General features: G+C 58.0%; 2 protein-coding genes across 3 annotated transcripts; both read right to left on the bottom strand.

Moving 5' to 3' along the window:
• Nucleotides 1-2,879: 2,879 nt before the first annotated feature.
• On the bottom strand, nt 2,880-16,512 carry LOC144724223 (voltage-dependent P/Q-type calcium channel subunit alpha-1A-like). Of its 2 annotated transcripts, XM_078603166.1 has the most exons (13): nt 16,424-16,512; nt 15,556-15,683; nt 10,571-10,676; nt 9,496-9,606; nt 9,008-9,114; nt 8,629-8,765; nt 8,044-8,188; nt 7,308-7,352; nt 5,728-5,844; nt 5,376-5,628; nt 3,877-4,063; nt 3,466-3,485; nt 2,880-2,925 (listed from the first exon to the last, which is right to left on the bottom strand). In XM_078603166.1, exons 3-12 carry the CDS (start codon nt 10,662-10,664, stop codon nt 3,467-3,469), a joined length of 1,215 nt encoding a protein of 404 aa, XP_078459292.1. In that variant the 5' UTR covers nt 10,665-10,676; nt 15,556-15,683; nt 16,424-16,512; the 3' UTR covers nt 2,880-2,925; nt 3,466. The 2 variants fall into 2 exon arrangements, with proteins under 2 accessions (XP_078459292.1, XP_078459293.1); XM_078603167.1 differs by lacking the exons at nt 15,556-15,683; nt 16,424-16,512 and having other exon boundaries at nt 10,571-10,819.
• Nucleotides 16,513-17,414: 902 nt separating this feature from the next.
• On the bottom strand, nt 17,415-22,922 carry LOC144724191 (voltage-dependent P/Q-type calcium channel subunit alpha-1A-like). The gene is made up of 6 exons (XM_078603107.1): nt 22,782-22,922; nt 20,704-20,868; nt 20,212-20,322; nt 19,663-19,746; nt 19,307-19,423; nt 17,415-17,763 (listed from the first exon to the last, which is right to left on the bottom strand). Exons 1-6 carry the CDS (start codon nt 22,920-22,922, stop codon nt 17,485-17,487), a joined length of 897 nt encoding a protein of 298 aa, XP_078459233.1. The 3' UTR covers nt 17,415-17,484.
• Nucleotides 22,923-22,937: the final 15 nt, after the last annotated feature.

Raw genomic sequence — 22,937 nt, 5'->3', positions numbered from 1 at the left:
ATAGAACCTCACGGGTGTACACAGGAATGAATGTTGTCACTGAATATTTTCAGCGTCGCGGTTTGACTTAGGAGTAAGGCGTCACGAACAGGGGAGTCGAGATTCGACTCAACGATTCTACCATTTGTAAACACTCATGTTGTGGGAGTAGAGCAGTGGCTGTAAAGGGGGGCACGCGGAGCCAATGAAGCACCGCATTACCCAATCGAAAATACTGGAATCTATCATTCCTTACTCGCCCTATGCGACTCCGCGATGATGGCCGTGTTAGGGGCCATCCATTTAGTGCGTACGCATGGAGGGGGACGGGGGGTTAATCCAAACGCGTTCGCTTACGTATGGGGGGGTCTACTGACAGTGTAGGCATAAGGAACGGGGGGGGGGGGGGGTGTGAAGCCTCGATAATATTTTTTCTACATTGGCCTTCAAATGAGTTAGATAGTCTGGCGGTGGACTATCTGTTTGCGTACAGGGAGGGGAGGGGGGGGTCAAGTTTTGACAGATTTTTGCGTACGAACAAAATGGATGCCCCCTTAGAACTGCTGGATAGCCGTTACATCGTGAACCCTTCCCCCAATACTGTGTTCGGTGCCGACGAGACGCTGACTAATTAAGAACGCGGCGCCCATTAGTCTTAATCTCCCAGCGCAACTCGTCTCAGTGCAACTCGCGTAATACCGGATCCAGACATTAAACACGGGAAGGAGTTAAGATCTCCGACCAGAGCGGCTGCGTCGCATGCAGGCGGAAAGATGGGGGGGAGGGGTTGACGGTTAATTTGGCGGGAAAAGAAAACTACATGAAGCAAAAACATACCCCCTTAAAACGTTTTACGCGAAATACCAGTCACTTCTGAGGGAATATGTTGGATACCGGGGTCAAACGAAGCTTTCCGTATCTCAACAAGCGTTACTGGTAAAAACATCCGGCCAATTTAGGGTTCAGGTTTCCGATTTTAAAGCGGGGTTATGTTAAGGGAGCCGGATTAAAGGCGCTAATTAATTAGCCCCCCCCCCGCCACTCTTTACACGGTGTGGTGAGGTGGGTGTGAGGCAATGTCTCCTCACCTCACTCTTGCCTCAGCCACCGGTACTAACACACACACTTACAAAACCAGCCACTTACACACATACACACACGCGCGCAATAGCGGCATTATCACAAATTTGGTCCACATATTTTGCACAAAATGGTGTTGGGGGGCAGGCGAGGGAATCGGTTTCCATGGAGATGCCCCGTAAAAGGGGTTTTGGTTGGGTCACCCCCATTTCATTCCACATAGGCCCCCCACTTTAGTCTGCCTTGGGTCCCCCGGCCGTCACCAGGCCCCCCCAACTAGGCCCTCCAACCCCCCACCGCTTTACAGCCGAGTCCCTGGTTCATCTGGCCGGACCCCACAAGAATTCCTCTATCTGATCTTGCCAGGAGGTCAAACTATCCCGCAAGGAGGCTTGGAATGTCCCAGCTCCAGGCAGGCCCGGGCTACAAGTGTTGATTAGCCCCGGTAGCGCAAGTAGGGTTGCTATCTGTCCTAGCATTCCCAGGATTGTCCCCGTGTTGAGGAAGCAGTTGCTATCCTGGGAAATCTCCAAACCTTCCCGGGACATTTAAAAGCCCCATTTGTTGTCAGTAGCGTAATAATAACAACACACCACTGTAGACAATGCATTTACATGTAGTTCCCCCCTCTTCCGCTCAAGTAAGACATTCTTCCCATGATATGTCTCGGTTTTTTTTTTACCTTAAAGGTGGCAGCCCAAGGTGAGAGGCTAGACCGGACTAAGACTGTTGAGTCTAGCCCTGATTTCGAACTCAACACACGTTTAGACTGGGCTAGAGCTGTGGGCTCGAGCTGTGGGCTATATCCATGGCCCAAATATACACTCTTGTACCTCTTTTCCACTGATGCATCCGAGGAGAGCCAGCACGGGGCCCTCACGGTACGGGTGGTTATCCACTGGCTCTTTTCGGAGCCGAGCCAGAACCAAACTGCGATGCGCTGGTCTCGCAAGGCACCTGAGTGTGGCTCAGGGCCAAGCAGGGCCAGGGGCGGGGACATAGTCATTCTCGGCGTGCTTTGCGTTAGTCAGTTCGCTTGAACACAGTTTGGGTTCAGCAGTGGAAAAAAACAACCTGAGCCACGCCGGGCTGGCTCGACCATAGCCCCAGCGTGGCTCGGTTTGTACAGTGGAAAAGAGGTAGAGCTCATTTGAGGCTAAACTGGGCTAGGGCTATGAATCTAGCCCTGATTCTAAGCCACCACAACACAACCCTAGACTTGGCCCTTTGGCTGCAGGCTCTACTCACGACCCTGTAACCCAGACTCTTAACTTAGTTCGGCCACTCGTGTGGCCGCCGGGCGGTCCGAGGGGAGCACGTGACCCCCCCCCCCCCCCCAAAGCGACGTGGCCCGTGGCAAGCGAGGCTTGAGGAAGATGGAGGACTGCGAGGCGGCTGCATGCTCCCTCCGAGGGGAAAATGCTTGCGAGAGAAGAAGTGTCCATCTACTATTGTTGCTTCACCGACTAAAAACATCGATATCCTTGCACGCGTCGTACAAAAAGTGAGGGGGGGTCCCCTTTATGGGGGTCCCCGGAGTTTGTTTCTTAGCTTCTTCCACACCTCTTCCTCTCGTTTGCGAATCTTCCTCTGGTCCGCTCAGGCCCCCCGTCGTCGTGACGACAGTGCCTATCCGTCGCACGGCGATGATGATGTTTTCTCAGGGTCGTGAAGCACGGGGAAGGGCTAGAGCCTGGTCGTAACCCCAGCTGTGACCCGAGGAGTCAGGGGTCCCTGAGCGGGGTCGGTGGGGGAGGGGGAGGGAGGGGGGTCGGATCCCTCTCTCTTCAGGGGTCGTCCTCCCCCTCCTCCCTCCCTCCCTCCCAGGTCCTCCCGCCCCTCCCCTCGAGATGGGGTCCACTGCCCCTGTGGGGAATGAGAGGAGGCCAATGTTGATGACATCACCAACATGAGCAGCGATCACAAAGCGAGAACATCTCCATGTCACGTGTCTGCGCGTGTGTGCTGCCTGTGTCCTGCTGCTTGATGGGGAGTGGTGTTGCAGTGGTTAGCGCTGTGCTGTGCTACGAACCCGGTCACCTGGGTTCGATTCTCGCTCACGGCTAACATCGAGTGACATCTCAAACCAGCCACGGGCCTCCCTTTGGTCGGCTCTCCACTTTAAAGGAGTACCTGGTGCGGTGTGCAAAGCATCAACACTAGAGAGACAAAGGCGGCCGGGCATGGTGCTAGCACAACATCCACCCGTGTATGTATGTTGAGCTTCTTTCGCACCGTACGTAGCCAACCGTGCTAATCGGAGGTGCGGGAGTCGCCCTTCATAGGTGCTACTCCTCCCTAACAGCACTTGCCCCAACAGCTTGTGTAGGTTACGCGGGGGATCTTTGTCATTGTGTGCACATACATGAGTGTCGCGTGGGTGAGTGATCTTCGCACTGCACTCACCTCAGCTCAAGCGCTCTCGCCTGGCATCACACGACATCGGGAGGCGATGGGAGAGAGGGGAAAGAAGACACGAGAGAGAGACGGAGGACAGGGAGAGTGTGATCATTCAATTAAATAGGATCCCCCGTTCCACCGCGATGCCTCTCACCCACCGTGTTCGGCACCATTCATAAGATGCTTCTTAATTCTGCGAACACTATCGTAACGCTGAGAGGGGGTGGGCAAACAGGGAAATTCACAACAGGGGACTCCATGGTGAGCCTCTAGTTTGTGTGATAGGGGAACTCACGTGCCATTATACCTAAGGCCTGATTGTAACGCTCTCCGTTACAATCGTAGCTGAAAGCGTAAATGGAACTTACGACATTGCTATCATGTCGTAACTCGCTATGTGCCGGGTCCCTCACTCACCTTCCCGTGCCGCTCCGTCCTGCCCGGTCGGGGCTCACGTCCACGCAGCTCTCCATCTCGTTCACCTCCACTGCCTCCTCCTCGTCGCCCACCGTCACACACACCTCTCTCGAGGGGGGCTGGGGCCCCGGGGCCCCGCACACGCAGGGGTTCGCCTCTTCCCTGAGCCCGCTCGGTGCCCCTCGGTCTGGAGCCCAAGAAGGTCGGGAGAGATAAACGTTCATCGTGATACTACTACCACGCTACTACTACCACGGAACTACTGCCATGCTACTACTACCATGGCACTACTACCACGGCACTACTATCACGCTAGTAATAGCACGCTACTACTGCCACGCTACTACTACCACGCTTACTGGTCACACGACCTTGAATCCTCTGCTCATGACAAGGATGCGATAAAGCGATTGCAGAACGACGCCATTACCTTGTAACTGAGAGACGAGGGGAAACGTACTTTGCCGTGACTTAGCCCGTCATGCGGTTTGTACGATCACGCGCGCCAATCGGTGCAATCGCGACTCACGTTCCACTACAATCGGTTACCGATTCCTGACTTTGCTGAGTGGTGGAGGCACGTGGCCTATAATCCAGCGCTGTGGAGGCGGCGAGGGTTGGTGGATCACCGCACAGATGGGCGTCGAGGAGGTGCCGTACCCTGGCTCTAGAGAATGCAGTACAGCAAACATGTGGACTAATCTGTTCCACCCCTTGCTCTGCTTTCATGCCACATGTAGACACTCGTTAAAGGGTTGAAAATATCTTCATATATAGAAGACCACAGAGCTTGGGCAATTGTTGGTATCACCGGCTACTGCCTTCCCGCTCAGCTGCGTTTCCCCTCGTGCCTCTAAGTTGTTCTCTCTCTTCCAGAGCGAGAGACTATTGTCTGGTGGAGCGTTACAAGTTAAAATTATTCAAATTATACTACATTATGAACAAAAAGGTTTTGCTGGCTGGAGGGAGAGATGAACAGACAAGCGGTCACATCCAAAGGCCGTGTGCATTGCTTGTTAATCGACTGTGAACACGGCTCCAGTGTAGTCGTTACAATAACTCTATCCAGAATGCAGCAGGGGTATTGGAGCGGCTGAGATGTTGATTTAAGGGGAGGTTGAGTTGCTGAGGCATTCAAGCCAGGGCCCTGACGCCACGCAAAACGAGGCGGCCGTCGCGCGCCGGCATCACGGGGAAAAAATTTGCCAAATTCGAAGAATTGCACAGCAGACGACTCAATTGAGATCGCACACACAGCAAGAACATGCCCCCTCCTGTGGAGCTGCTGCAAACAGAGTCTGTGGAGCACAGCAGCAGCAAGCGCTTTCCTGCGTGATGTTCACCACGCGCTGTGAGACTGACAGCGTGAATACCACTCCTACTCAATTATTAGCACTTATTGTTATCATCATCATCATCACCGCCGCTATTATTGCTGCTATTGAAACAGAAGCCCTCGCGTTGCCATGTCGGCGTGACCCCGCGGCTCGCGGTGGAACCTGTGGCGCTGTCGCTGAGCCTGTGCCGGCTCCGAGAGCGCCGCGTCTGCCTCGACGTTCGCTCCGCCAACCACGCGTTGCCTCCTCCTCCTCCTGCTCCGCCGCCGCCCCCCCCCACTCCCTCTCCCCGGGGCTCCAGGTCCGCGGGGTCCAGGGTGGAGCGGGGTCTCGCAGGGTCCAGGTCGCGCAGGCGGAGCCTTGTGGGGTCGAACGCTGACATCGACCTCTTCATGGGGCTCGGGTCCCCTAGGAGCTGGGGGCGGGGGCAGGGGAGGGGAGTTCAGAGATCAGGCGGATCAGGGAGATCAAAAGGGACCAGGGGGAGCTACTGCCCATGCGTGTGCGCCCGTACCTGCGCGTGCGCGTGGTGTAGGCGCGGCATGGAGGAGGCGAGGCCCTGGTGCTCCAGCGCCAGGCAGTACTCGCTCTCCTGGTCACTGCTCCCATCCACCTCGCTCACACCTAGCACCTGCACGGGCACACGTAGCATACCTGTATATACCACAACAACAACAACCGCCATTCGCCACTAACTAGTGGTGACGTCACCACGACGCCTGTGCCAGGCTATGTGCACCTTGAGGCCACATGAAGTGTTGAACGCCTGCTGGCACGAGGTCATGGGGCAGACCCAGATGCCACAGGTCGACTGACTGAGACGACTGGCTTATGCACCACCTGTGCCCCCTACTATGCCAACTTGCTGTGCTTTAGCCACCCAGTGCTCCGCTCATTGTTGTGCGCGTCGCTCCTACGCCCTCCGTTGTTGTTGGAGGGTGACTGCCTCCAACTACTCAGTAGCGTCCTTCAAGAGCCTCCTCCACAGAGGCCGATCTTGACACCGCTGCCCCGAGTAGAGGACTGTCCATCCCTCATGGTGGCACGAGCCAGAGCTGGTCCACCGGACCTCCTGAATACCACAGAGATCCAGGCGGTACTGGTCCAGCTCCCGACAGAAGAGTGGCAGCCTCTCCTCCGCAGTGAGCGTTCGAACATTCCACGTGGCCACACGTAGTGGTTTTTGTTGTTTCTGGAGGAGCCCCGAGGGTAAGGATTCAGTATCCTGGCTCTGCCAAATGGGGTTTGGCCAGGAGACGTCATAGACGCCTGACCTCCCGGGGCCTCCGGCACAAGCTTATATATAAAAATTTGCCGTCGTGGTTTAGTGGTAATTAATTGAAGGTGGAGGGGTTACCGGCCCCTCGCACCCGTCCAGAGCCCCCATTTGGCTGCTGTGGTGGTTACAAACAACATGAAGGGAAAGGCCAATCGGAATTGACCCTCCCCCCACAGCACTGTCCACGACAGCGTTGCCCGTCCGGCAACACACACCTGTATATACACACACCTGTGTACACACACACACACCTGTATATATACACACACGCCTGTATACACACACACCTGTGTACACACACACACACACACCTGTATATATACACACACACGCCTGTATACACACACACCTGTGCATGCACAAAAAGACTAAGATCCCCGGTATAGCCTTAACAGACTGTTGGGGCAAGTGCTGTTAGCAAGCACCTATGAAGGCTGGCACGGCACACGAGGGGATGGGGGGCCAGTGCCACGCATGGCCGCCTTTGTCCCCCCCCCCAGTGGAGATGTTTACACACCGCACGAGGTACTCTTTTGAGGCTGAGTCTACCTAGGGAAGGCTCAGGACGGCTTCAGATAATAGTCACTGCTATTAGTAGCCATGAGCCGGAATCAAACTCGGTTTGTGGCACAGCACGCTAAACACTACACTCCCGCTCCCTACACACACACTCACAGCTGTGTCACCACCATCTCCACTGGAGGTGTGGTCAGGGTTGGTGGGTATGGGGGTGGAAGGGGGTGGGTGGGGGGATCATGCTCCCAACACAGGGAGGGAGAGGGAGCAGCGATGACACTTGCCCATGGGCCACTCACCTCGGAGCATGCGGTGCGAGCAATCAGGGGCACCATGGCTTCCAGCTGTCATTGTGGGGACAGGGAGCAGGGGAGCAGGGGGAGCAGGGGTGGGTGCAGGGCGAACACAGGCAGGGGGATCAGGCAAAGGGAGGGAGGTGGCGAGTCACATGCGTTGGTGCACGGACACATACTCAGGATTCTAACGTCGGTGGCTCGGTATTTGCGGTGCGTTGCAACTCACTGCGATGCACACACACAACATACACGTGCCAGACACAGAACCCCCCGTTATAGCCTTGACGGACTGTTGAGGCAAGTGCTGTTAGCGAGCACCTATTAAGGCTAGCAAGGCACACGAGGGGGTGGGTGGTCAGCACCACGCCCGGGCGGCCTTTGGCACCCTAATACTGCTGTTTACAGACTGTACAGGAAATTCGTTTAAGGCTGAGTCGACCTAAGGGAGGCCCCAGGACCGATTTAAATATTCGTCACTGTTTTTGTTGGTGGGCGGGAATCGAACTCGTAGCACAGTGCGCCAACCACTACGCCACCGCTCCCGACCACGTACACACACTCACACGCAACGCTTCCTTGCCATGACCGTGCCAATGACCGCAATGACTGCATGCACCCCAAATCCGCCCACGCGTGCACGCGTGAGTCTCGGAGGGCGAGGGTGGCGGTGGGTGGGGAATACATTGGGGGGGGGGGCTCGGGGTGCGATGGGGGTCAAGGGCTGATGGGAAGGGGGTACCTGCGTGGGGGGCTCCCCGGGCCCCCCGGCTGCCTCGCTCCCGCGGCCCCAGTCCGGGGTGTGAGGCCGCGTGCGCTGGCACATCTCCTGGGCCCGCTGGGTCACCCAGGAGGGCGAGGCACGCAGGCCCGACTCGCCCGGGCACCTTCGCCAAACACAGCACGCACGCGTCTCTCTCTCCCGCGTCTCTCTCACTCCCGCGTCTCTCTCACTCCCGCGTCTCTCTCACTCCCGCGTCTCTCTCTCTCACTCCCGCGTCTCTCTCTCTCACTCCCGCGTCTCTCTCTCTCACTCCCGCGTCTCTCTCACTCCCGCGTCTCTCTCTCTCACTCCCGCGTCTCTCTCTCTCACTCCCGCGTCTCTCTCTCTCACTCCCGAATGTCTCTCTCACTCCCGCGTCTCCATCACTCCCGCATGTCTCTCTCACTCCCGCGTCTCTATCACTCCCGCGTCTCTCTCACTCCCGCATCTCTCTCACTCCCGCGTCTCTCTCACTCCCGAATGTCTCTCTCACTCGCGCATCTCTCTCACTCCCGCGTCTCTCTCGTGCCCGCGTCTCTCTCAGGAGGGGGGGGGGGCTCTCACAGGCTAGATTGGGGGGCCCCCGTGTCGTCCGAGTCCGGCTCCTGGAAGCGCACGGCGGGGATGGGGACGTGAGGGGCGGGGCCCTGGGGGGACGTGACGGCCCCCACCATGCGGTGGAACAGGGACGAGTTGCGGCCCTGGTGGGGGCGGCAGTGGAGGGGGGGGGCGAGGGAGTGTTGGTGAACGTGTCCGTGTGTAACAAGTGTGCACGTGTGTGTGTGGGTCTGTACGAGGTCGTATGTGTACACGGATTGGAGTGTTCATAGGTGTGCTATATTGATGTGTGCGTTCGCACGTGTGCGTGTGCACGTGCGTGCGCACGTGCGAGTACTCGTGTGCGTGTACGAATACGCGTGTGCGCGTGTGCGTGTACACGCACGGCGTGAGTCGGGGAGGCCGCGCCCTGTGCTCGTCGCGCTTTGCTCGTCTTGTAGAAGTCGAAGATCATGAGCGACGCGTACACCTTGCCCACCGTGAGGGCGTTCGCTACGGGGGGGGTGATGAGAGGATGGTGGAGGTGATGGGGGAGAGAGTGTGTACGCAGAAACGTCAAGACACGTGTACACAGTGAATGAGACGAGGAGGGACACAACACCAAACAGGTTTGTCGTGTCGAGACAGAGGCGACATGGAGACATAGGTAGCCTCAGAGACATCGGACAAAAGAGACTGAAACATTCTCATGGCGACACGCTGATAAACACACAGGAAGCACGCAGATGGGAGATATGGAGAGGCACGTGGAGGAGACACGAACACACACACAGGGAGACTCACACAGAGACACGCGGGGAGGCAGAGAGACACTGGGAGACACGCGGTGAGGCAGAGAGACACTGGGAGACACGCGGCGGAGGGGAGACGCACGCGGGTGAGTGGGCACGAGCAGGTCCAAGGTCTTGGCGGAGAGGTTGGGCCACACGGTCAAGATCTCTTTGCGCAACTCCAGATCCTCCAGCTGCTGGATCAGCCCTCCAGCTGATGAAGTGGAGGGGACGAGGTGGTTGAGGTAATTGAGCGGGCGAGGAGGGGAGAGAAGTGAGGAGAGAGACACGGGGCGGAGGGGTTCAGATTTGCAAGGAAAGACGACAGTTGCTCTGAGACGGGTGGTGGGTGGTGGTTGGTGGTGGGTGGTGATGGTGGGTGGTGGTGGTTGTGGTTGGTGGTGGTGGGTGGGTGGTGGTTGGTGGGTGGTGGTTGGTGGTGGTTGGTGGGTGGTGGTGGTTGGTGGTGGTGGGTGGTGGTTGTGGTTGGTGGTGGTTGGTGGGTGGTGGTGGTGGATGTGGTGGTTGGTGGGTGGTGGTGGTTGGTGGGTGGGTGGTGGGTGGGTGGGTGGGTGGTTGTTGTTGGTGGTGGTGGGTGGTGGTGCCTGCCGTCCCGGAATTTGGAGGCGGGGGTTGGTGGAACACGGAGGTAATTGTTAAACTCCAAACCCGCTCGGCTGTTTTGTTTTCCAGGTGCTGGCAGCAGCAGAGCCAGTGGGGTCGTGAACCTATCTCAGTGGACCTTGGAGTGCTGTCTCTTTGTGGGCGTTGTGCGGGTTCTCTGCTGGTTCACTTTCACACGTTAAATACCTCCAGCAACACCCCCCCCCCCTCACCACAACCCTCATCACCACCCACAGCAGCATCACCATCACCGCCCCCATCACTACCCCTTCCCTCAACCATCACCACCTCTACCATCATCAATAACCGCTGTTCGCCACTAATTAGCGGTGACTTCACGCCGCTTGTGCCAGGCTAGGTGCACGTTGAGGCCGTCACATGAAGTGTCGAAGGCTGGCTACTGGCAGGAGATCACTAATGTGTCAGGTTAGGTGCAGGAGGTCAGGGACAAACCCAGGTGCTATGGGTTGACTGACTGGCAGATGCACCACCTGTGCTCTGCACCCTCCACAATCATCGCCAACCCCATCCAGCACTCCCAACCCCTCCCCCACCAGAGGAGATCTTGATGTCGAGCGCCGTGCGGATGAGCGCCATGAGCGTGGAGGTGAAGTGGACCGTCTTGTCGTCCGCGATCGGCATGTTCATGCGCACCAGCCGCTGTGGGTCGCACGCACACGCACGAGCACACTCACACGTGTACACCCACACACGTGCACACACGTGCACACGCGTGTGCACGCACCGGCACGTGTACACGCACGAGCACACTCACACATGTACACCCACACACGCACTCACACGCACCGGCACGCATACACTCTCACACGTGCACACTCATACTCAGGTCTACTTCCAGGTGTACCCCCCCCCCCCCCCACGTGCACCTGCGTTCCCCACCTCTGACTACAACCGCACAAAACCATGACGACCACAGGAGCCCCCCTCAGCCTGCGGGTAAAGCGGCCACGTCTTTGGGAAGGCTGGCGAACTAGCAGCCCCGCCCACTTCTACATAGCCCCGCCCACTTCAACATAGCCCCGCCCACTTCTACATAGCCCCGCCCACTTCTACATAGTCACGCCCACATCTACATAGCCCCGCCCGCTTCTACATAGCCACGCCCGCTTTTACATAGCCACGCCCGCTTCTACATAGCCCCGCCCACTTCTACATAGCCCCCCCACTTCTACATATCCACGCCCACGTCTACGTAGCCCCGCCCACTCCACGACTATCCCCGCCCACTTCCCAAGTAGCCCCGCCCACTTCCCAAGTAGCCCCGCCCACTTCCCAAGCAACCCCCGCCCACTTCCCAGTAACCCCGCCCACTTCCCAAGTAGCCCCGCCCACTTCCCAGTAACCCCGCCCACTTCCCAAGTAACCCCGCCCACTTCCCTAGTAGACCCGCCCACTTCCCAAGTAGACCCGCCCACTTCCCAAGCAGCCCCGCCCACTTCCCAGTAACCCCGCCCACTTCCCAGTAACCCCGTCCACTTCCCAAGTAGCCCCGCCCACTTCCCAAGTAATCCCGCCCACTTAACAGTAACTCCACCCACTTCCCAGGTAGCCCCCGCCCACTTCCCAGTAACCCCGCCCACTTCCCAAGTAGCCCCGCCTACTATCCAGGTAGCCCCTCCCACTGGTCGAGAGCCCCCGCCTACTACCCAGGTAGCCCCGCCCTCTGCTCGTATCACGAGTCCAGGGTGAGAGCAGAAGAGTTGAACGGGAGACAAAGTTGCTGATGTCCCACAAACAGCTCCATGCGGTGGGGGGGGCAGTGGACACCGGATCAGACTTTCTGTAAGGGGCCGTCCATAAATGACGTCATGCGATTTTGGACGATTTTTGACCCCCCCCCCTCGTCACACGGCGTCACAAAAAGTTAGACCCCCCTCAAATATGACGTCACAAAACTCTGCCTTCCTCCCCCCCCAAAACCATATTTCCATTTTGAAAATAAAACATGCTTCAAATTGCTTTAATCTATTGTCATTGTAGTGCGTATTTAATGTGGCGCTGCACTCTGATGTTGTAGGGGAAAACGTTTATTAAAAAAGTCTATTCGATTAAGTAGAACGTGTTGTCTAAAATTATTTAAAGTTGCGCATTTGACGTCCCATTTCTCAAACCCCCCCCTCCCTCGTCACAAATGTCTGACCCCCCCCCCCCAGGTTCGTGACGTCATTTATGGACGGCCCCTAACCATCGGGAAGTTTGATAGCTACTTTACCTTTTGGATACAATGGCTGTGTTAAATAATAATTAGTAATAATGATATAATCGCTTCGTGTGGGGTCGAGTCAATTTGCATTAATTGGCAACGTGACCACGTGCCAGGGGGGCAGCGCAATTACCGGTGCACGTGCGTGGGGTCGTAAGGGGGGGCAGAGACCCCCGCCCCCACCCCCTCTCACCCCACACCCCCTGCCCCTCCCCCCACTCACTTGTTCAACTGTCAAAACCAGAAACGTGATAAAAATCCGCGGAAGCTCATCGACGTGTGCACGAGTGAGGTCACTGCCACGTTATTTGAGTGCCATAATTCTACGTTTCTCTGTTTCGTCCACAGACTGTGCAGTATAATTAACCAAGTCTTTAAAATCATTCCAGAGGGGGCCCGAGACACACAGCCGAGGCTTGCAACTACAAGGACTGTACAATCGTATTCAATGGCTGTAACCACGTGGCAACTGCAGTGGTGGTGGTAGGATTAGGCGCTGGCTGGTACGGAACTTCCACGGATTTCTATTTCCGTATGTCCATCAAAAGCTCACGTCACGTGACACACACGAGCAGATGTCGGCGGTTGAACACCGAGTCCCACGCAAAACGGGAGGGGCGGAGGGGGCTGGGGGGACGAGGGGAGGGAGAAGGGGGGATTGAAAATGGGGGGGGGGGCACATGAATCCATCAAATACAACACCACGAGCACACAGCCAAGGCACGGCGAAGCACACAGTGACGATTCTATGGGGACCCTGGGGGTCTGTACCCCCCAACCCACGAGTGAACAAGATTACTTCCCTGCCCATCCACAACACAGCTGGCCACGTGTGGCGTCCTCCATTCATAGAGGAGGGGGCACATTGCCGCTCTCCCCCCACCTCTCTTCCTAGCCCAGCGCCTGGCTCCCCTCGTGCACGTGGGCCCTGGTGCAATGACACCGCCTGCACACTCACTCCATAGCTACGCCGCTGCATGCCTACATTAATCGCAACGATTGTAAAGTCCCGTTCATTCATTTATCCGGCAAAATCCCATTGAGTCTCAAGAGCCTCTTGTCAGAACGGTCGTGCTACATTGGGATGTTCGGCCAATCCCATGCCGCGTATCCACGACGACGTATGCCAGCTTGGCCGGCAATCCGGGCCAGCAGCGCCGCACGCACAGCGGCAATCCTCGGCCGTTCTGAAGCAGCCGGGATCGTGGAATCTGACCCGAACGCTTCTAATGCGTCTGTACCCTACACTGGAACCCCTAGAATCGCCAACGTGGGTTGGGGGAGGGGCTAGGGGGGGAGTGGGTACAGCAAGACAAGGGGGTCATGCAGGAGTTTGGTACCTTATAGGCCACGCGCGCGGGACATCTCTTGCCGAGACCCAGAGGAGGTGACATGTGCCTAAGCATCTCATACATGTCTAGATATGAGATACGGCCGCTGTGGGTGGGAGACGGGGGCAGGGGTGGGGGGGGGATTTGGGGGGGCAGGGCGATGGGAGCAGTGTAGGATAAGTCGGGTAAATTGCCCCCAGGGAGCAAGGGGATAGGGAAGGGGAGCAGAGGGATCAAACAGAGCAGATGGTTAAGGGTTAAGGACCCCGGCGTGGGGGGCGGGTCGGGGGGTCACCCTGTGTGGGGGGGAGGGGGGAGACGGGGGAGGGGAGGAAACTGCCTTAGGTGCACGGGGGAGGCGCGGCGCTGGGTCCCCTGAAGGAACCCCCGTTGCCACTGGGGGGCCCAGCAAGGGAGCCCCTCTACGCACCCCCTGGCTCACCCCCTGGCTCGCGCACTCACCCCCCGGACCCAGCGCCGTACCGCCAGGGGAAGCGCTGCTGGGTGGGGTGCGTGGTTGGGGGTGGGTGGGGGGGGGTTCAAGGAGATTCCAGGGGGTTCGAAGGGGTCCGAAGGGGTCCGAGGAGGTCCGAAGGGGTACGGGGCCGACCTTGTATGCGACTCTCTCCGGGCAGCGCCTGCCCAGCCCCGCGGGGGGCAGAATGGCTCTCAACACACGATACATTTCTCCATAGGGGATCCTACCGCTTGGGGGGCCACGGGGTCCGTGGGGGAGAGGGGGGCAAGGAAGAGGGGAGAGGGCAGACACAGAAGACAAGGAGGAGGGCGGGGGCGGCATGGGTGGGGGGTGGGGGGGGTTAGACACAAGACACCGGGTTGGAGGAAGAGACGGGGGGGGGGGGGCTATGGAGGTGAGAGGATTGGGTGGGGGAAGGGTACGGGGTGGAAGGGGAGGGGCCAAGGGGGTGGGAGGTAATTGGGAGTAGGGGTGAGGGGAGGTGAGGAGATGGCGATGGCGTGGGTGGTGAGGAGACGGTGAGGTCAGTGAGCGAAACAAAGATGACGTGCGGCGAGTCCGCTGGGCAATGGGAGAGGTGAGGCGTGGGACAGGGAACGGGGTGGTCACGGCGGTGGCGCTACGCGGTGGGGCGAGCGAGTGCAGGCTGGGAGAGAGCAGCGACTGGGGGAGTTTACGGTCGCGCCGCCCGCCGCGACGGGGAGGGCGAGGTTCGGGACTCCGTGACGCCAAACCCAGCGCGCTCGTCCACAACGCTGGCCACTTACAAGGAAACGTATGTAATAGGCGACGTTTTGGGCGATGGCCCTTCGTCAAGGTAGGTGGGTTCGGGCAGGAACACGTCATCGCTGGAAGGGCACGATGATCCGTGGCGGGCAAGACTAGCTGGCTTGGGGTGGCCTTCATCCAGCAGTGGAATGATCATGGCTCGTGATGGGTATGCAGAGGGAGAACACCAGAGAGAGTGACAGAAGGGAGAGAGAGTCGGGCAGCGACAGTTGGATGGGGGGCAGAGCCCCCCTCCATTGCCATGCTTCTCCGACTGAGACAGAACCGCATTGGGGACGGGGAGCCACCTGGTGACACTGGGGTGGTGAGCGCAGGTGCCGTGACCATAGCTACGATGGTTAGCGACAGGTTGCCCTGGTTACGGTGGTGAGAGAGCGGTTGCCGTTGCTGCGACTGTTGTGACTGGGCTACAGCAGCTATGGTGGTGAGGACTGGTTCCATGGTTAAGGTGGCGAGTGAACGAGCGGTTACCATGGCTACCGTGGTGATGTTGCGGTGAGTGAGCAGTTGTGGTTACATGCATAGAAGTATGTATTTGCTGCAGTTACAGAGAATCCGAAGCGCGCATTGCCGTGGTTACGGGGATTCCCGAGCGAGTATTCCTGTAGCTACGTTGAGCGGGCACGTTGCCATTGGTTATGGCAATGAGCGTGTGAACACAACGAAAGCGCTGCCGGGAGCGAGTGGTTGCCGTGGTTACGGTGGCAAGCCCCGTACCAGGCGGCCGGGTCGTACTCGGCCCACACGCGGATGTACTCGTCCAGGTGGTGCGGGCCCAGGATCGCCGAGTCCCGGGTCAAGTACTCAAAGTTGTCCATGATGACGGCCACAAACAGATTCAGCATCTACGGGGGTGGGAGAATGGGGTGGGGGAGGGGTAGGGGCGGATGAAACAGTGAATGAAAGGGTCGACGAGTGGGCGAGTGGATGAGTGAAATGTGGGTGAATGATTGATTTTGACGAGTATTTAGACGAGTATTCAGGTATGCAGGCTCATGGGTAGTTATGTGGACAATTGGACAAACGTACAGACAGACTAGCAGAAAGCTAGACCAGTGGACAGACATTGAAGCACTTAGATTGCTACCAAACTGTGGACAGGTGGAGAAATTCACAGGTAGATAGACAGATATGGAGACTGATGGGGTGATATGCAGACAGACTGGTAGACAAGCAGACCGGTAGACAGGTAGGCAGGTAGACAGACAGGTAGGATGTAGGCAGGTAGGCAGGTAGACAGACAGGTAGGCAGGTAGACAGGTAGACAGACAGGTAGGCATGTAGGCAGGTAGGCAGGTAGGCAGGTAGGCAGGTAGGCAGGTAGACAGGTAGGCAGGTAGACAGACAGGTAGGCAGGTAGGCAGGTAGACAGACAGGTAGGATGTAGGCAGGTAGACAGGTAGGCAGGTAGACAGACAGTTAGGCAGGTAGACAGGTAGACAGACATGTAGGATGTAGGCAGGTAGACAGGTAGGCAGGTAGACAGACAGGTAGACAGGTAGACGGGCGGACAGGCAGGCGCACCAGGAAGGAGCAGAGGAAGATGAAGGAGACGAAGTAGAAGTAGGAGAAGTCGCTGCCGCACCCCGTGGGGTCGGGGGGCGGCCCCCCCGGGTAGCCCTCGCACGGCTGCCCCGACTTGCAGGCCACCATGATCTCCTGCCAGGCCTCGCCTGTCGCACTCCTGCCCCCGCCGCGGCACACACACGCACCGCATCACACACACACACCCCCCCCACATCACACACACACACGCACCGCATCACACACCCCCCCCCCCCCACATCACACACACGCACCGCATCACACACACACCCCCCCACATCACACACACACCCTCCCACATCAAACACACGCACCGCATCACACACACACACCACCACATCACACACCCCCCCCCCCCCCACATCACACACACACCTCCACATCACACACACCCCCCCACATCACACACACACACCCTCCCACATCAAACACACGCACCGCATCACACACACACACCACCACATCACACACACCCCCCCCCCACATCACACACACACACCTCCACATCACACACACCCCCCCACATCACACACCTCCACATCACACACACCCCCCCACATCACACACCTCCACATCACACACACACCTCCACATCACACACACCTCCACATCACACACCTCCACATCACACACACCCCCCCACATCACACACCTCCACATCACACATACCCCCCCACATCACACACATACCTCCACATCACACACACACCCCCCCCCCCAACATCACACACACGCACCGCATCACACACACACCTCCACATCACACACACCCCCCCACATCACACCTCCACATCACACACACCCCCCCACATCACACACACACCTCCACATCACACACACGCACCGCATCATACACACCCCCCCCCCCCACGTCACACACATGCACCAGATGAGTGCCCAGGTTAGTTGTTGGGTGTTTAGGTGAGTGTCAGGTGAGTGTGCAGGTGTCAGGCGTGAACCCAGGTGGGTGCCCAGGCGAGCTCGCGTCCCTGCAGTCTACCTGAAGAGCAGCATGAGCGCCTGCAGGAACGTCTGGAAGTTGTTGTGGCGGCTGACGGCGTTCTCCTCCACCAGCTTGATGTTACCAAACACCTGCGCCCATCACGTGTATGCACGCACGCACACATGCACGCACACATGCACGCACACATGCACGCACACATGCACGCACATGTACACACGCGGAGATAGAGACAAAGGTGCCCGTATAGCCTTGAGGAAAGTGCCGAGCAGGTCCTGTGCCCATCTCCGCTGGCTCCGATGACGCCGCGAGCCGTGCGAGTGAGCCGGGCGCGAGAGAGGAGCCAGACTTGCCTGCATGCCCACGATGGCGTAGATGAAGAAGAGCATCGTGATGAGGAGACACACATACGGCAGTGCCTGTGGGGGGGGGGGGCGGTGGAGAGGAGGGGGAGGAGAATTGGGGAGATGATTTGAGAGGTAGGATGCTTGGATGTACAGGGTGTTTGAAAAAGATAAACCCAATTTCAAAGCAGTATATTTCACGATGGCAACATGCTACAATTACACGAAAAGTTACAAACTGTTGAATGAATTATCAAATTTTACTAACCATTTTATAAATGCTCTATGTGCCCTCCACCTGCTGTACGGACAACATCGAGACGATTGTTGAATTCATCCCAAACGCCTCTCTTCTCACGTTTTCCTCTGAGCTGCGTGGTCGCCCTGTGCTCTTCCCATTACAGAAACAGCAGCCCGTTTCCTCAAATTGTCGCTACCAACGACGAATGCTCTTAGACATTGGCGGATCAAGGCCAAAACGCCGTTGAAACGCACGCTGCACCGCAATTACGGATTCAGTCTCGCTGAACTGCAGAACGCAAAACGTCTTGTGTTGCGGGGTCAACGTCTTGCGAATGACTGAGGCTAGGGGCAGTTTGTGCGCTGGGAGAGGCATTGAGCAGTAATCATTTGAAACTCTATGCCCCGCCCTCTCTATGCCCCGCCCTCTCTATGCCCCGCCCTCTCTATGCCCCGCCCTCTCTATGCCCCGCCCTCTCTATGCCCCGCCCTTTCAAGTGGGAAGAGTTTCATTCATGGGCAGTTCGTGGTTGCAGAGATATAGCGATTTCAAATCGGGTCTATTTTTTTCAAAATCCTGTATATCGCACCTGGAATGACTGTATGTATGTGTCTGTATGTATGTGTCTGTATGTATGTGTCTGTATGTATGTTTCTGTGTGTGTCTGTATGTATGTGTCTGTATGTATGCGTCTGTATGTATGTGCCTGTATGTACGTGTCTGTGTGTGTCTGTATGTATGTGTCTGTATGTACGTGTCTGTATGTACGTATCTATGTGTGTCTGTATGTATGTCTCTATGTATGTATCTGTGTGTCTGTGTGTATGTATGTGTGTCTGTATATGGGGAGCGGTAGTGTAGCGGCTAGCGCCCTGTGCTACCAACCCAGCGACCCGGGTTCGAAGCGCAGCTGATGATCTGGTAATTGCTGCTCACTATGAGAAGACATTAAAGACTCTGCTGCCTTACCAGAAGATGGGCTGATGTGGTACAAGACAATGTGGAGCCGAGTGGACTTGCCAATGACTGGTACCAGCGGTGTCAATATCAGCTCGTGAATAACGCTACTGAGCAGTTGGAGACAGTCGCCCTCCAGCAACAGCGGAGGATGCAGCAAGGACGCTCACAACAACGACCGGAGCACCGGGTGGCTACAACGCAGCAAGTTGGAGCAGTAGGGAGGATAGGTGATAGGTGGTGCATCTGCCAGTCGTCTCAATCTGTTAACCCATGGCACCTGGGTCTGGCCCGTGACCTCCTGCCAGCAACGAGCCTGCGACACTTCACGCGGCCTCATGGTGCACCTAGCCTGGCACAGGCTCCGTGGTGACATCACCCCGCCACTTAGTGTTGTTGCCGTGTAGGTGCATTGGGTACCTTGAAGGACTGTATGAACGTCCAGAGGAGGATGCGGATCGTGTATCCACGCCGCAGCAACTTGATGAGTCGCGCCGCGCGGAACAGGCGCAGGAACCCGAGACTCACAAAGTCTCCCTGCACGCACAAAGACAAAGATCCCCCACGTAGCCTTTAGCAGGCTGTTGGGGCAAGCGCTTTTAGTGAGTAGCACCTACGCAGGCCGGCACGGCACACACGGACACACACGCACAGCGTCACCAGTCGCAGCACGTGCACAAGGTTCTGCAGGCGTGACAGCCAGTGCAGCGGGTCAAGGTGGTGCGGCGGGCACCACGCACAGGAGGTGGAACGTGAGCAGTGTGACGAGATCTCACCCAGAACTCGTCGACGAGGATGTCGGTGATGCTGCCCAGCACCGTGACGCAGTCGAACACGTTCCACGCGTCGCGGAAGTAGTTCTGTGCAGCGCAAGTGGTGAGGTCGCACAGGTGGTGAGCACTCACTCAATCACTCACCCGCCCACCTGCTTACATGCTCACCCACTCATCTGCCCACTCACTCACCCACTCGTCTGCTCACCTGCCTACATGCTAAGATAAGAACCTGTTCACCCACTCACCCGCTCAACCATTCACCCACTAGCACACTCACCCGCGATGTTCATCTTGATGACGATGATGGCAATGATGGTGACGACGACGGTGACCACGATGATATTGATTCACTATTGATTTCTGGGTTAGGCCATATCATAATCCGGCCAAATCTGTGTCGTAAGACACTCCACCACCCGGCCCAGTTTAATGTCCGTAGCGACGGCAACGATGATGATGATGACATTGACGATGATGATGATGTTGTTGAGGATAATAACGTTGATGATGACGACGACGATAATAACGACGATGACGTTGAGGACGTACCAGCAGGCCGAACGCGAGCAGCTTGAGCAGGCACTCGAGCGAGAACAGGATGGTGAAGATGACGTTGAGGTATTTGAGGACCAGCTCGTACTCGTTAGAGGCGCCGTAGAACTGCGTGGGGGGAAGGGGTGGGGGGGGGGAGACGAGGTGGAAGGCGGGGAGTAAACGACGAGTGGAAGTCGCGTCACGGTCGAGGGTAGTGGTCGCGGTCGAGGATGGGGTCAGACAGAGCAGCAAGGACGGAGCAGGGATGCAGAGAGGGGACGTAAGGTCAAGGAGAAGGTCAGGGCCAGGTGGACTGGCGGACCACGACGAGACATCATTGGGGCCGGGGCAAAGGTCAAGGTTGAGGGGTGGTGACCAAGGGGACGAGCGGTCGGGGCCGGGAGTGGGCGAGTCCCAAGGCGCCCTCCCCCCCCGACCGTCACCCTCGTGTGTCCCCGCACGCCAACCGCTTCTATCACCCCCACACCCCGCAGTGTCCCGGCTCACCTTCATCATGAGCACGAGCGTGTTGAGGGCGATGAGCGCCATGACGAGCCACTCGAAGGGCGGGGACACGACCAGCGTCCACAGACGGTGCTGCATGGCGGCTCGCCGCGCCGGCATGTGGCGCGACAGCGGCCGCGCCGAGATCGCAAAGTCGATGCACGCACGCTGCGGGGGGGCGGGGCGGGGCGGTACGTCATCGCCGACGTCATGTATCATCCTCATGTAACGTCATCATGTAACGTCACGTGTCGTCATCGCGCACCGTCATCATCATTTTTGTCGTCACAGGTCGTCCTTTTGTTTGTCCTAGTTTGTCGTTAAGTTTCTTCTCCTTCCCTTGCACCTCCAATTAGCTGGGTTTGCTACGTACGGTGCATACATACACACACGCCGTGACGCGTCGTCACACATCGTGACACGTCGTCACACGTCGTGACACGTCGTCACACGTCGTCACACGCCGTGACACGTCGTCACACGCCGTGACGCGTCGTGACACGTCGTCACACGTCGTGACGCGTCGTGACACGTCGTCACACGTCGTCACACATCGTGACACGTCGTCACACGCCGTGACGCGTCGTGACACGTCGTCACACGTCGTCACACGTCGTGACGTGTCGTCACACATCGTCACACGTCGTCACACGCCGTGACGCGTCGTCACACATCGTGACACGTCGTCACACGCCGTGACGCGTCGTGACACGTCGTCACACGTCGTCACACGTCGTGACGTGTCGTCACACATCGTCACACGTCGTCACACGTCGTGACACGTCGTCACACGTCACACGCCGTGACGCGTCGTCACACATCGTGACACGTCGTCACACGTCGTCACACGCCGTGACGCGTCGTGACACGTCGTCACACGTCGTCACACGTCGTGACGCGTCGTCACACATCGTCACACGTCGTCACACGTCGTCACACGCCGTGACGCGTCGTCACACATCGTGACACGTCGTCACACGTCGTCACACGCCGTGACGCGTCGTGACACGTCGTCACACGCCGTCACACGTCGTGACGCGTCGTCACACATCGTGACACGTCGTCACACGTCGTCACACGCCGTGACGCGTCGTCACACATCGTGACACGTCGTCACACGTCGTCACACGCCGTGACGCGTCGTCACACATCGTGACGCGTCGTGACACGTCGTCACACGTCGTCACACGTCGTGACGCGTCGTCACACATCGTCACACGTCGTCACACGTCGTCACACGCCGTGACGCGTCGTCACACATCGTGACACGTCGTCACACGTCGTCACACGCCGTGACGCGTCGTGACACGTCGTCACACGCCGTCACACGTCGTGACGCGTCGTCACACATCGTCACACGTCGTCACACGTCGTGACACGTCGTCACACATCGTCACACGTCGTCACACGTCGTCACACGTCGTGACGCGTCGTCACACATCGTCACACATCGTCACACGTCGTCACACATCGTCACACGTCGTCACACGTCGTCACACGCCGTGACGCGTCGTCACACATCGTCACACGTCGTCACACGTCGTGACACGCCGTCACACGTCGTGACACGTCGTCACGCGTCGTCACACGTCGTGACGCGTCGTCACACGTCGTCACGCGTCGTCACACGTCGTCACACGTCGTCACACGTCGTCACACGTCGTCACACGTCGTCACGCGTCGTCACACGCCGTGACGCGTCGTCACGCGTCGTCACACGTCGTCACACGTCGTGACACGCCGTGACACGTCGTCACACGTCGTCACACGCCGTGACGCGTCGTCACGCGTCGTCACATGTCGTCACATGTCGTCACACGCCGTGACGCTTCGTCACGCGTCGTCACACGCCGTGACACGTCGTCACGCGTCGTCACACGTCGTCACACGTCACACGTCGTCACACGCCGTGACGCGTCGTCACACGTCGTCACACGTCGTCACACGCCGTGACACGTCGTCACACGTCGTCACACGCCGTGACGCGTCGTCACACGTCGTCACACGTCGTCACACGTCGTGACACGTCGTCACACGCCGCCACGTTTCACGGCACGTCGTCGCGCGCCGCCTGCGCCCACCTCGTTCTTCTCGAGGCTGCAGTCGGACATGACCTTGTCGCCCTGCTCCTGGAACGTGATGATGATGAGCGCCACGAAGATGTTGACGAAGAAGAAGGGGAAGACGATGAAGTAGACGACGTAGAAGACGGACATCTCCATGTGCGCGCCGGGACG

The sequence above is a fragment of the Lampetra planeri genome, chromosome 20 (assembly GCF_965212315.1).
Source record: "Lampetra planeri chromosome 20, kcLamPlan1.2.h2, whole genome shotgun sequence".
Taxonomy (NCBI): Eukaryota; Metazoa; Chordata; class Hyperoartia; order Petromyzontiformes; family Petromyzontidae; genus Lampetra; species Lampetra planeri.
The sequence above is the reverse complement of the archived record's forward strand: the minus strand, read 5'-3'. Positions and strand labels throughout refer to the sequence as shown.

Excerpts from the sequence above, each read along its gene's own strand:
- LOC144724223 (XM_078603166.1), bottom strand. The coding sequence starts at position 10,664 with ATGAACATGCCGATCGCGGACGACAAGACGGTCCACTTCACCTCCACG. Across the intron at positions 7,353-8,043 it reads CCGGGGAGCCCCCCACGCAG|CTGGAAGCCATGGTGCCCCT; the intron begins GTACCCCCTTCC and ends CCACAATGACAG. Across the intron at positions 4,064-5,375 it reads GCTCAGCGACAGCGCCACAG|ACCGAGGGGCACCGAGCGGG; the intron begins GTTCCACCGCGA and ends CTTGGGCTCCAG.
- LOC144724191 (XM_078603107.1), bottom strand. The coding sequence starts at position 22,922 with ATGGAGATGTCCGTCTTCTACGTCGTCTACTTCATCGTCTTCCCCTTC. Across the intron at positions 20,869-22,781 it reads GCAGCCTCGAGAAGAACGAG|CGTGCGTGCATCGACTTTGC; the intron begins GTGGGCGCAGGC and ends GCCCCCCCGCAG. Across the intron at positions 19,747-20,211 it reads TGCTCGCGTTCGGCCTGCTG|AACTACTTCCGCGACGCGTG; the intron begins GTACGTCCTCAA and ends TGCGCTGCACAG.